At 35.1% G+C, this 14,719-nt stretch overlaps 1 protein-coding gene across 3 annotated transcripts in view; it reads left to right on the top strand.

The window, feature by feature from the left end:
- VIRMA (vir like m6A methyltransferase associated) overlaps positions 1-14,719 on the top strand; it is a 56,712-nt gene that overhangs the window by 24,458 nt on the left and 17,535 nt on the right. For all 3 annotated transcript variants that reach the window (XM_040494000.1, XM_040494001.1, XM_040493999.1), the window contains exons 9-16: positions 1,540-2,031; positions 3,074-3,228; positions 5,464-5,546; positions 7,558-7,651; positions 7,789-8,333; positions 8,855-9,090; positions 9,587-9,839; positions 12,211-12,428. In XM_040494000.1, coding sequence (XP_040349934.1) covers positions 1,540-2,031; positions 3,074-3,228; positions 5,464-5,546; positions 7,558-7,651; positions 7,789-8,333; positions 8,855-9,090; positions 9,587-9,839; positions 12,211-12,428 — 2,076 coding nt within the window. The remainder of the gene's footprint in view (positions 1-1,539; positions 2,032-3,073; positions 3,229-5,463; positions 5,547-7,557; positions 7,652-7,788; positions 8,334-8,854; positions 9,091-9,586; positions 9,840-12,210; positions 12,429-14,719) is intronic.

Below are 14,719 nucleotides of genomic sequence, written 5' to 3'. Positions count from 1 at the left end.
AATGTGGGAAGCTCTTCACTATTTCAGAGTAGTAGATCTGATCAAAATAGCATTCTGAGATCTTATGTTGTTAAGATATATTGCAATGGAAAAGAAATTGGAGTTAAGGAAGTAGATGAGCCAGTCTAGATTGTACTTTAAGTACTTACCAAATATAGTAGCACTTACAGGGAATGGAAAGACAAATATTGTGCTAATAGCGAGAGGGTTTTGAAAGAGCAGTTACTAGGACTTGGTGACTGGACCTAATAGCTAAGAGAAAGTGAGAAGGAGCCAAAGGTGTTTTGAGGTTTCTAGCTAGGGTACCTACTAGAACTGGGATTTTATTGATAGAACCTGGTAAATTAGGAGGGGCAATGAATTTTGAAAGGAGAAATAATTGCATTTTGGAGAGATTAGTTTGAAGTAATGCTTTCCTTCCAGAAAGAAAGCAGGTGTTCCCTGTAAACCATGTTGTTTGCGTAAACATTTTAGGCAAAGTGGGCATTCTTACCAATTGGGGGATGCAACCCTCCCCCTCCTCAAATCCGGGTTCCCAGATGCCAGCCGAGGACCAGCCTCAAAGAAGGCGTTTCTAAGAGTAAGCAGTCTGAGGCCTGCAGTATTAACGGTTTCTGAACACTCCACAGAGTAGTTAAAAGATGCTCTTAGAGTATAGTGGTTCTGGGATTTTATCTTCTTGAGGATTGTTTGCTTTTGTAGTCTAGAAGTTACTGGGGGGTGTTTGTTATCCTGAAGTAGAAGCCTGCGTTAAAGGAGTAATATGAGGAAGCAATTGTATACTGTATGATTCCAAATACATGACATTCTGAAAAAGGCAAAACTATGTGGAGACAGTAAACAGATCAGCGATTGCCAGGGGTTGGAGGGAGGGAAATGGATAAATACATGGAGCACAGTATTTTTAGGACAACGCAGTAGCATTTGTGTCTATTTTGGGGTGTTGAGTAAGTTCATGCTTTTTTCTACTAAAAGTATGTATGCTAAAAAATGGTTCTTAGATTTGATAAAAGTGCTATATGATAGTATTAACTATTCAAATACTAAACATTGATAATTTTAACTTATTTACTCTAGTAGAAAGTACTAATTCAGATATACTACCTATAGTAAATCTGAATAAACTACATATTTTTGTAGTACATGTACTATATTTTTCCTAGATACACTTAATTCAGATACACTGGTATATACCATGAGTAGAGGAAGACCATGGTGAAAAAGAAATATTTGATAAGTGGCCTGGAAAGAAGATCCAGAATTTAAAGTCAAGGTTGATTCTGGAAAGAGAAAACTTGTCCACAGTTATTTGTTGAACGTCCATTGAATGTTAGCTAGAAAAAAGCCTCACGCAATTTCACTTTTATTTGACCCAGTGGAGAGAAGACTTGCTGCTTGCGTTATGTTCTTAAAGTAGTATATTGCTGAGGGTAAAGATTGTGGCCATTAACTTTTTTACCTCTCTCCTATCTAACAAATATTGAGTAAATGAAGAATGTTTTGCACTGACTTCACACGTATCAATTAATTTTTCTACAGGTATCTTCATAGTCATCACTTCTTGGAGTTAGTTACCTTGCTTCTGTCAATTCCGGTAACAAGTGCCCACCCTGGTGTGCTGCAAGCCACAAAAGATGTTTTAAAGTTTCTTGCACAGTCACAAAAGGGTCTTCTTTTTTTTATGTCGGAATATGAAGCAACAAATTTGTTGATCCGAGCTCTGTGTCACCTTTATGATCAAGATGAAGAGGAGGGTCTTCAGTCTGATGGTGTCATTGATGATGCGTTTGCCTTGTGGCTACAGGACTCAACACAGACATTGCAGTGTATTACAGAGCTCTTCAGCCATTTTCAGCGTTGCACAGCCAGTGAAGAAACTGACCATTCAGATCTCTTGGGAACCCTTCACAATCTTTATTTGATTACTTTTAACCCTGTGGGAAGATCAGCTGTTGGTCATGTTTTCAGTCTTGAGAAAAATCTCCAAAGTCTTATTACTCTAATGGAGTACTATTCCAAAGAAGCCTTAGGGTAATTTTCTTTTTACTTGTTAAATTTTTTATTATTCGGGAAAACTGTGTCAGTAAAGGGCTAGTTTCTTAAAAGTAGGTGTTGCATTTGAAAGTAAAAACTGTAATTATTTTTTGACATAATACATAATTTGTTAATTAAGGATTAGTATGACAGAAATCTCTAAAATATAAGATGTGCTATAAAGCAACGAAATGGATCTTTTTGCAGCTTCTTCCAGTTTCCCCTTGGTGTTGACAAGATTGCAACTGTAGTACCCTTGCTAATTTGTGTGTAGAGTAATCCTAAGGCACCAAAATATATACTTGCAGAGTAATGAGGACTATCTTGCTGTCTTGAATTTTCCCTCACCTTTACACTGTGGTGCTCTGGTTTCAGAAGTACTTTGACTAAATGGATGTGGGGGATTTTAGAATGATACTAGTTTTCAAGAGCTGCCCTGGAGGGCAGAGGATTTTAGTGTCTGAGGAGGTAAACATGCTCTTCCTGGCTCATGTCATACAGAGCAGTGACATCCAGGTAGCTGGCCTCACAACAGGGTCTTGCTATGACTCCTTGAGTGATAGGTCTTTTGTGTGTGTGTGTGGGGGGGGGGGGGGGTTGAAAGGCAAACACCATTGGCTTCCATGCCTAGCTCTACCTCAACAGTTTTACAGTAGAAGACTGAGTGATGATGGCAGTAGATTGATTCATCACACTTGTTCTTACTTATCTGGAGTGGACAAACATTTTAAAGGAGACCATTGAAGTAGACTTCTGGATCTTTTATTGTTAATATTTCATTGTTCTTCCAATCTTATTTCTTAATAGAATTTCACTTTCTATTGTGATACGTGTTCTTTGTTTATATACTTTTAAGTAGTGCTTTCAGGTGAATTGGAGGTGAATGTTAAAATCTGATTTCATGTCTTCAGGAAGTTAGTCATGTTTCATTGTAAAATTCCCTGGTCTCTTTAAAACCAAATAGAAAAAAAAATGTTTAAAATTGTTCCTGGAAGAATTGTTTTCATACCAAAAACTTTAAAACCTTATTTTGTTTCAGTGATTCCAAGTCTAAGAAGTCAGTAGCTTATAATTATGCATGCATACTTATTTTGGTGGTGGTTCAGTCTTCCAGTGATGTCCAAATGCTAGAACAGCATGCAGCATCTCTCTTGAAGCTTTGTAAAGCAGATGAAAATAATGCTAAATTACAAGGTATGGTACTTGAAGTTGTTTAAGCATTTATGATATGTGAAGGGAAAAGTCTTTGAATATCTGTAATTAGTACTTTATCATGTTTTGATAATATAGTAATACTCTGTTATTGCCTCAGGGTACCCTATATGAAAGTGTTTTATATGGTGTTCCTAAAAAAATTTTTAGGAAGTTGTTGCAAGTACCTTTTCCTGGAAAATCATGGTAATTGGTGGTTGGTTGAAGTTACTAATCAAAATGGAAGAAGTAGCTTAAAGGTGAATTCAAAAGTTGAGTTTTGTGTATAGTTTGCATATGTGTGTGTTTTTCTATATATATTTCTAAGTATAACACTATTCTAAGTACAACTTAGAAATCTATTTGTCATTAACACATCTTTAACAGTGAAAGATAGTGAATATGAACATTCTTTTCTTTTTTTAATAATTTTTTTAAAGTTTATTTATTTATTTTGAGAGATAGAGAACATGAGCAGGGGTGGGGCAGAGAAAGAATCCCAAGCAGGCTCCGCACTGTCAATGCAGAGCCCAGTGCAGGGTTCAAACACGCAAACAGCGAGATCATGACCTGAGCCAAAATCAAGAGTCAGATGCTTAACCGACTGAGCCACCCAGGCACCCCGAGCATTATTTTCTACAATATTTAAATGTATGTTGAATGAAGTTTATGGCAAAGCTTATATGGGCAGTCCTGAAAAATCGAAGGTATTTAATCACAGTTTTTTATTATTTTGCTTTGATTTTTGGCTTTCTGACCTTACCAAATAGAAAATTTGAAAACATTGAGTAAATACTATAAATAGCATGTGGCCTTTTTTCTTTTTAATCTTAAATTTTATGTGTGGTACTACCAGTAAAAGTTGGGTAGTAAATTCAGCTTCCCATCTAGGAAATAGGTTTTTTCCCTGTAGTGTGCCTATATAAAAGGAGGTCACACAACATCTTCAAAGGTATTATTAATGCTTTACTACTTATTCTGGGTGATGGGTACACATATATGTTTTATTATTCCTTATATTTTTCATTGGGACAATATATTCTGTATATATGAAAGAGTTAATTTAAAAACACAGAGGAAAAATACTCATGTGCATGGTTGTAATCCTCATGGAGGAGTGTGTAGAACCAAGGAGAGACATGACTATTTTCAGTTTCCTTTAGTTTTTCCTACAAAGTGTCTGGAACTGGCATATCACTTTTTACATTAGAATGCTTTTCTTAAAACATTTTTGGTGATAAAGTATAGGTATTATAGCGCAGCTTCTAGGAGAGGGTTTTTTTCTACATTATTCCACTCAGTTTTTTTAAGTATAATTGACACACAATGTTACATTAGTTTCAATTGTACAACATAGTGATTCCACAACTCTATAAGGTTATGCTCACTGCAAGTGTATCTATCATCTGTTACCATACAGTGCTATTATAATACCACTGACTATATTTCCTACACTGTATATTTCATCCCTGTGATTTATTCATACCATAACTGGAAGCCTTTGCCTCCCACTCCACTTCACTCATTTTGCTCATCCTTCCACCCCCATCCTCTCTGGCAACCCACCAGTTTCTTCTCTATATTTATGGATCTGTTTTTTCTTTTTTTGTTTGTTCATTTTTTTCTAGAAGAGTTTTAAATTCATTTGTGGTAGATGGTATATTTCACTTATAATTGTTTATAAGCAAAGTGTGTTATTATTTTGGGATGATAGTGATTATTTTTAATTTTATAAAGACAAATAAGGAAATTGATAAAATTTAAAATTCAGGTTAAGAGAAAAGACACTCAGCAAATGTCTACCACTCCCCCAACAGGGTTGATCCTGTTAGAAATTAATATATTTTGTTCATGCTTTTTGGAGGGTGTGGGAGGCAGCAGTAGCATTAAGTGAATAAACACTATTTTATTATGTTAGTTTATAAAAAGTCTTTTATAAATCTTTTTAATGTTGTAAGTTGATGGTCCTGTTTAAGCATGTAAACACTTAAGTTTTCAGAAACCAAGTAACTAAGAATGGTCACTTCTTACTTCTAAACCAGTATAGTAGTCCATTTACATTTCATGTTAAAACTTTTTAAAAAAAATTAGACATAAGCTCGTTCCTGTATGAAGTTTAGATTATTGAAATCAGTATGAATCTGACAATGTTCTTTGGAAAAGAATACCTTTACTTCCTTTGTTATAAAGGCTTTTATTTTAAAATATTATGTTATAAATGACCTCTTTGTTTTTAAGAACTTGGCAAGTGGCTTGAACCTCTGAAAAACCTTAGATTTGAAATTAACTGCATCCCAAACCTAATTGAATACGTTAAACAGGTAAGTAAAACCTAAAAGTACCTTGATTTTATGGAACTGTATGGTAGTGTATAGTAGTGTTACTTTAAATCATTTATGTAGATAATGCAGTAATTGTTAAGTATACTTGATTGATTTACTAGACTTTATGGGTGCAGATTCATACATATATGTAGATGGGTATGTGACGGTGTGTATATGGGAATACACATGCAGACAACCCTGTGTACTGTACTGCTTTCCACTACCAGATTCTTTCATATTTTTTTCTCAAATTGGAGTAATATCACTGCCATTTTGATGACATTTACAACAGTGTTTTAAAGTTAAGTAATTTAACATATAATTGTTTAAGTTAAACTTTAGTGAAAAAAGAACTTCCTTCAAAATTTTTAGGCAAAAATTGACAAGAGTCAATTCCAGATAATCACAATGGGGACTAGTTATAAATTTGTTAATTTGGGATGGTCACATCTATAAATAAAATATTCATGAAAGTTGAAAATCATAAAACTCATAATAGTACATTTGAAAAATTCATATACAATTCAAGTAATTAGTAATTAAAAATTCACTAAGATTGTTGTATTGTCAGTTTTAGAAGTTAGTGTAACATAGGAAGTCAGTGTAACAAAGGTGGTCATAGATGCATAAAAAGTTTAAGCTAAAAGAATGAACCTTGAATTATTCTCCTCTTTCATTTAACAGGTAAACTGTGTGTATTTTTGTGTATGTGTGTGTGTGTAAAACATCTTGGTCTTGGAGTTGAAATGTGTTATTAAAATAACATACATGTATATCTTTCTAATCTGGGTTTCTCTGCTTTAGATTTTTCTTTACTGACTTGTCTCCCTTATCTTCTCCTTTTACTCCATCTTTCCTAAGAGTACTTTAATCTCCTTTGGTGCCATCATATTCTTCTGTGTTCCTCACTCTATGCTTTGTATGACGTCTAGAGCTTCTCATTATATTCAGTCTTTTATTTGGCAGAAATATCATTTTTGGTCTGTAAATTTAAGTTGTCATGTATTCGGGGTACTTGTGTGTGGTCAGGAAAATATATAAGGAAACATCCAGTAAACATCAGATACTTGAGTACAAGATTTTAACCAGTAAGAAATTTAGTTCTAGAAATTTAAATTACGTGCTATAATTAAAGGAATTTTGACTTTTCTGTAAATCCTTATTCGTTAATTATACTTAATAATGAATGACTCTTATTCCAAGATATACCAAAAGCAGTTCATCTGAGACTGAAACTTCCCTTGGTGGCTCCATGCTGCCTTATGTAGTTTGTGGAATTATCATGGAAAGGCAGCAAGGAAGAAATCAGAGGAAAAGATGTAAGGTGAAAAATGTATAAGGGAAAGGAATTTTCTAATTTTTAAGTTCCTCCTCTGAGGTTTAGAAGCTGAAAGAGTAACATTTTTAAATGTTATTTTTTCTGAGGATTTTCAAACCATCTGTGCTTCTCTGTAGAAACTACAAAAACAGACATAACTATTGTCAGGAAACATGGCATGGGCAGGTGCTAAGGACATAGGCAACTGTATTTCTTTTTCATTTAACCATGTCCTAACTGACCATCACAACTAGGTATCTATATTTAAGTGTATGTTATATAGTGCTAAAACTTTCCTTGTTGCTTCCTCAGTTTTAAAAGAGGTTTAGTGCCCACAAGGCTCTGTAAAATCAGTTATTGCTTCATTTTTGGGAGGGAGGGTATTTAGAAAGAGTATATGATAAAGAACTATTTTAAATTCTTAATACAAGGAGTCTCATTCAGTTTTGTATGTTACCTTTGTTTTTAATCAGCACTTTTTAATCTACTTGCACTTTGTAATTATTCATTTTATAAAATAACCTTTATAAACTTCATAAGCATTATTCATGTTTTACATTTAATTAAGATACTTAAAGTGTAAGTACTTACTATGAAATGTATTTTTAACTAATGCCTTCTTGGGAATTTTTTCTCGATTTGTATCAAAGCACCAAGAATTAAACTTTCTGTTCATTTTTATTTTTAAAGAATATTGATAATTTGATGACCCCAGAAGGAGTTGGCCTTACCACTGCCTTGCGTGTTCTCTGTAATGTCGCGTGTCCACCACCTCCTGTTGAAGGTAATATGGCTATTATACATTAAAAACTATTCTTAAGGCCTAGTATAAATGTCATTTATTAAATAAAATATTAAAAGATCTTAACTGATTATTAACATATAAGTAATTAGTTTTTTTTCCCCTTATCCTATATAAAGGTCAACAGAAAGACCTGAAATGGAATCTTGCCGTTATTCAGCTTTTTTCTGCTGAAGGAATGGACACCTTTATTCGGGTTCTACAAAAATTGAACAGTATTCTGACTCAGCCCTGGAGGCTCCATGTCAACATGGGGACTACCCTTCACAGAGTTACTACTATTTCAATGGCTCGCTGCACACTCACTCTTCTTAAAACTATGTTAACGGAACTCCTGAGAGGTGGATCCTTTGAGTTTAAGGACATGCGTGTTCCTTCAGCACTTGTGACTTTACACATGCTCCTGTGCTCTATCCCTCTCTCAGGTCGTTTGGATAGTGATGAACAGAAAATTCAAAATGATATCATTGATATCTTACTGACTTTTACACAAGGAGTTAATGAAAAACTCACAATCTCAGAAGAGACACTGGCCAATAATACTTGGTCTTTAATGTTAAAAGAAGTTCTTTCTTCAATCTTGAAGGTTCCTGAAGGATTTTTTTCTGGACTCATACTACTTTCAGAGCTGCTGCCTCTACCATTGCCCATGCAAACAACTCAGGTATCACTTCCATATAACATGCATCTTATAAATGACTGCAGTAACACTAAAAAAAGCCAGTGATTTTGTTAAAAAAAAAAACCAAACCCACAACCCTCATCCCCTTCCCCTAAAAAAGACATAAAATAACCGGATGAGGGTGAGATAAAACTGAAGCAAGTTGGTCATTAAAGAAATATGGGGGGCAACATTTTAATAAATTTTTGTTAATGTGAATTTTATTATGCTGTTATGTATACTTGTACTTTTGTTATTTTTAAATCCTTTTTTTCCCCTTTATCATGTGTTAGAATTTGCCATTAACTAGGTTGGTTCACCAATGGACTCTGTTCTACTGACTGCTAACCTGAGAACAATAAGATTTTCTAGATGAATTGAATTCAAGCAAATGTTTAATTGTATAATAGAAAAATGTTTTAAGCATGTGTTCTTTTCGTAACAGTTCTTCCTGAACAATTTTTGTGACTATAAATAAATATTAAAGAAAATCTACGTACACACACAATATACTTTTTTAACAGGTTATTGAGCCACATGATATATCAGTGGCACTCAACACCCGAAAATTGTGGAGCATGCACCTTCATGTTCAAGCAAAGTTGCTCCAAGAAATAGTTCGCTCTTTCTCTGGCACAACCTGCCAGCCCATTCAACATATGTTACGGCGTATTTGTGTTCAATTGTGTGATCTTGCCTCACCAACTGCACTTCTGATTATGAGAACTGTGTTGGATTTGATTGTAGAAGACTTGCAAAGGTATTAAACATTTTTTCCTCAAATTATTTTTGACACATACATTTTTTTTCACTTAGAATGTGGAAACCAGGGTTTAGAATGCTCAGATAATATATGTGTGTGTGTGTGTGTGTGTGTGTGTGTGTGTGTATACATATATATGTGTGTGTGTACACATATACACAGGTATACATACACATTTGTGTATGTATATGAATATATGTAGATTGTTTTTAATTGGAAAACTTTATTTCACGTGCAAGATATCCTGAAGGTCTTGATTTTGGGTGTTTAAAGGTGAACTATAAAGTACTCTGATTTAAAAAAATACATATTGAAATCTGAATTTATAAAATTTTATAATAATTATAAAATTCCAGAGAAGTCATCATATCCAAGGATTGAAATATTTTATACAAGATTTGTGTAAGATGATATGTGTTGGAAAATAAATGTTAGTTAAATAATGCCTTGAAGTTAAGAATTTTGTTTACTAAATGTATTGATTTTATTTCAGCACTTCAGAAGATAAAGAAAAACAGTACACTAGCCAAACCACCAGGTTGCTTGCTCTTCTTGATGCTCTGGCTTCACACAAAGCTTGTAAATTAGCTATTTTGCATCTAATTAATGGAACTATTAAAGGTGATGAAAGATATGCAGAGATATTCCAGGATCTGTTAGCTTTGGTGCGGTCTCCTGGAGACAGTGTTATTCGCCAACAATGTGTTGAATATATCACATCCATTTTGCAGTCTCTCTGTGATCAGGTATTTATAGTTATTTTATAAATTCATTTTTTGTATATGGTTCCAAAGCTTCCCTTGATATAAATCTTGTCTGTGAACACAGAGATCTCATCTGTTTTATTATTCCTACTGTTGTTTGGGGAGATCTTGTTTGACCAGTGAACCAATAATAAAATGGTTTGGTGCTTCATAGCTTTCTTTGGGTTTGTACTTCACAGGTTTCTCTGAAGAGCTCTTTATGAGATTGCATCATTGGATAGTTACTTTATGTGCCACTATATTCATTGGGGTTGGTTATGTCCAGCATGTTCATTTTCATTCCACTTATACACAGATTCATTGTTGAATTTTATCGCTTTGTGATTGGTTGAATTAATACCATGTGTTTTTTTGTTAGGACAACTTTTGAAGGTATCATAGGCTACTACAGTTTTAGTGTGTTTCCGACTACTCTCCTTACAGATGTTGACCAAAAGTAGTAGTATTTCTACCTTTGTATATTATTGACTTCCAGTTTATAATTCCATGAGTTAATGAAAATTGTTTTAACTTTTAAAGCTCATTGTGATTGAGATTTTTTAAGATTTCTATACCTAATGGTACTTTAGCTTATCATAATGCTCCTGTCTAATCAGATGTGATTTTTTTCAGGCAGAATGTATATTTTTTAATATTTATTTACTTATAGAGACAGTGCACACGTGTGCACAAGCAGGGTGAGGGGCAGAGAGAGAGAGGGAGAGAAAGAATCCCAAGCAAAGCTCTATACTGTTAGTGCAGTCTGACGGGGATCTTGATCTCACGAACTCTGAGATTGTGACCTGAGCCAAAATCAAGAGTTGGATTCTTAATCAGCTGAGCCACCCAGGTGCCTCCAGGCAGAATATTTTTAATAGGATCCCATGTTGGAAGATTATCTTTATTCAGCTGACAAAAATCCAGTTTGGTTACATTTAACACCTAAGAAGGAGCATTTTTGGTGTGACTTGTTTTCACAAAAAGAGGACCTGGTAGAATATAGTTTTGGACCTGGCAGAGAGGATATTTTAAGTCCTTATACCCTAAAGTGTCCATTTGACTGGTGTTTGTTATATAACCCAGGTCAGGTTTTATGACTAATCTGAATGACACCATAGCACCATAGCTGCCCTGATCACGTAAACCTCATTCTTGGCCTCATCTTACTATATTTGCCTTCTGATTCAAACTTTGTTTTTTGGTTGTAACCCATGTTGAATACTAGTTTACAGTATGTTGAAGTGATTAAAGGCAATGAGACATCCCTAAAAATGTTTCTGTAAGATCTACTTTATTTACTTCTATAAAAAGAGTGGTGAGAGTTTTTAGTTATTGTTGGTTAAACTTGCTTAGTGCTGAAAAACTTGAATTTTAAAAGTATATAAAATCTAGAGGAAAATAAAATATTTAGTTGAAAGACAGTGCTTAAATGTTTATTTGCTCTATCCATTTCTTTTTGTGATGTTTTAAATTCCAATATGTTCATTAAAATTTATTTCACTGGGGGCACCTAGGTGGCTCAGTCAGAGCCTGCTTGGGATTCTCTGTCCTTCTCTCTGTCTCTGCCCCTCTCCCGCACATGCATTCTCTCTCTCTCTCAAACAAAATAAACATTTTTTTTTTTTTAACGTTTATTTATTTTTGGGACAGAGAGAGACAGAGCATGAACGGGGGAGGGGCAGAGAGAGAGGGAGACACAGAATCAGAAACAGGCTCCAGGCTCTGAGCCATCAGCCCAGAGCCCGACGCGGGGCTCGAACTCACGGACCGCGAGATCGTGACCTGGCTGAAGTTGGACGCTTAACCGACTGCGCCACCCAGGCGCCCCTCTAAATAAACATATAAAAAATTTATTTCATTGAATGATTTCTTTATAAATTAAAAAGATATTCAAATTAATCAATAACACATGATTTAAAATCTTTTAGTACCAAAAGAATGTAACCACTTGAAGATAGAAACTACACTCAGTGCAGTACAGAAGGAAAAATGTGTAGGAGCACCTGGCTGGCTCATTCAGTAGAGTATGCAAATCTTGATCTTGGGATCATGAGTTCAAGCCCCACGTTGGGCATAGAGCCAGACAAACAAGTGTAAGCTTAAGAAGAGATATTCTTTTAAAGTAAAAATATTGTAAAGTAAAATATTTGTCTTTGTTTCTTTAAGTGTATATCCTTGAATTACCTTTTATAGAAGAGCAAAATGACGCCATTGTTCTTAATGTGTTTGAATTTATATTTGGTGTAGGAAGGTGACAATGTTTTGATGAGATAATTACTAAGTATTAGTTGCTGTGTGTTTCTGAAATAAAAATGTTAATCGATGGTGATAATAACGAAAGAAAATTTTTCCCTACTCCTCTCCACCCTCACAGGACATTGCACTTATTTTGCCAAACTCTTCTGAAGGTTCTATTTCTGAACTGGAGCAGCTCTCCAATTCTCTACCAAACAAAGAATTGATGGCCTCAATCTGTGACTGTCTACTGGCTATGCTAGCTAACTCTGAGAGCAGTTATAGCTGTTTACTGACATGTGTCAGAACAATGATGTTTCTTGCAGAGCATGATTATGGATTATTTCATTTAAAAAGGTAATGCTTTATCTAATTTAATATATTCTTGGATTTAACTTTTCACTCTATCATCCCTCCCCAAATTAGTTAACTCATTGCTGTTGTAGAAGGCTGAAGATATGATTTCTTTCATGTGGAGAAATTTGTATTTATGGAAAGGATTTTTTAGTAGTGAAGTGTGCTAGTAATCCAATCTTCAGCATTAAAATATAAATTGAATAGATAGACAAATTAATGTGGACATCTTACAGTATTTAAGAAGGGAATCTTACTGTTCCAGGGATATTAATTCACACTGTTTTTGTTTTGTTGATACATTTACCTGTAGTCCTTTAAAAGTGATGGTTGGTGTAGGGTGTGTGACTGGCTGAGTCAGTAGAGCATGCAGCTCTTTTTCTCAGGATTGTGAGTTCAAGCCCCACATTGGTGTGGAGCCTACTTAAACAACAAACAAACAAACAAACAAACAGAAGTGATGGTGCTGTGATGGTGCTGTGATACTCTGTGCTGATTCTGTGTTTTTTATTCTGTAGAGAAGTGGCTGAGATAAAATTAATTTGAGATGATGTAAACTTCAAGTGTAATTTCTGCTTCAGTCTCTCTGTCCATGCCCTCATCTTTTTCTTCTCTAGGAAGGTAGCTGGATGTTATGTAGATTTGCTTGGAAATTTGTAGAAGTTTGTAGGAGTATGAGACAGAAAGGAGGAGGAAACATGTTTGTGCCTCTCGTTAATTCTTGTAACATTGGTTGAAAACTTACGTTCCAAATGCTCTTTGGTGCTGGCTCCTACCTTCTCCACTTCCTTCTCCTGAAAAACCTGTCTCCTCTTTTATATTCTCTTTCAGTTGGTGGCACCTGCTGAAAATCCAAGTTTTCCATTTCCTCCTACCCCCCCTTCTTAGTCTCTCACCATAATCTTTACATTTTACTCTGGAATGCCCCTTTTCCTATTGCCTGGGTATTTACTCTATATCCTTAAAGCTCATCTTCTACTCTCCATCTCCAGGAAAGCCAAAAAACTTTCCTTGGTTCCTCCATTCCTAAGCTCTCATAGTATTATGTGTGATATGTTTAATTTTGCTGGATTCCTGTTTCTGGTCTTTTTTCTATTGGTAATCTTTTCCTAAGTTGTCTTAATCTATTCCAGTTTCTCCCTTTAGCTCTAATTTTTCTGCTAAGCTCCAAATAACCCATCCATTTGATGTCTCTGCTTGACTTTCTATTGGACATCTCAAACTGAACAGATTTAAAGCAGAGCTCTTGAAATTCTTGCTCTCAAACATGTTTCTGTCTTGTTCATCCCAGTGTTATCACGTTAACTGTCCACACAAAACACCAAGATCTTGATTTCTCTCTTTTCCTTACTTCCTACGTGCAACCTATCAGTAAGTCCAGTGGATTAATACCCCCAAAATTTATCCCTAATTTGATCACTTTTGTCCACTCTGTAGTTACCACCCTTGTCCAGTTCACTGTCATTTCGTGCATGACTCATTTCAGTAGCCTCCAGTCTACTTCTTGCTTCCACTGTTGTCCCCCTAAAATCTATTTTCTGAGCATTCAGACTGATTTTTTAAACTTAAAACAGATACATTTGTTGTTCTGCTGAAATGTTTCCAGTGGTTTCCTATTACACTGCAGTAAAATCCAAACTCTATAATGTTCTTTAAGGCTGTATACAATCTGGCCTTTGCTCATCTCTTTGACTTAACCTTATAGCTTTTTTATCCTCAGTTTTGCTACCTGTCAAGCTCATTTCTACCTCCAGACTTTTTTGTTTTGTTTTGTTTTCCCAAAATGTTTTTCCTCTAGAGCCTTATAAGACTTATTTCTCACTTCACTCATGTATCTGTATAAATATTTTTCCTGTCAAAATACCTGTCTAAAATAGTCTATCCTGGGGTGCCTGACTGGCTTAGTTGGTAGAGCATGTGAGGTTTTTTTGTTGTTTTTTTTTTAATGTTTATTTATTTTTGAGAGAGAAACCAGGCACGAACAGGGGAGTGGCAGAGAGAGAGGGAGACACAGAATCTGAAGCAGGCTTCAGGCTCCAAGCTATCAGCACAGAGCCCAATGTGGGGCTCAAACTAATGGACCACAAGATCATGACCTGAGCCGAAGTCAGACACTTGACTGACTGAGCCACACAGGCACCCCAAGCATGTGACTCCTTATCTCACGGTCATGAGTTCAAGCCCCATGTTGGGCGTGGAGCCTACTTAAAGTAAAACAACAACAACAACAAAACACTAAAATAAGTCTATCTTTTGAGTCCCCATTCCTTATCCCCCTTTATATTTTTCACTGT

Source organism: Herpailurus yagouaroundi, unplaced genomic scaffold (genome assembly GCF_014898765.1).
Source record: "Herpailurus yagouaroundi ecotype Mexico unplaced genomic scaffold, PumYag 186, whole genome shotgun sequence".
Classification (NCBI taxonomy): domain Eukaryota; kingdom Metazoa; phylum Chordata; class Mammalia; order Carnivora; family Felidae; genus Herpailurus; species Herpailurus yagouaroundi.
This window is presented reverse-complemented; position numbering and strand designations above follow the sequence as displayed.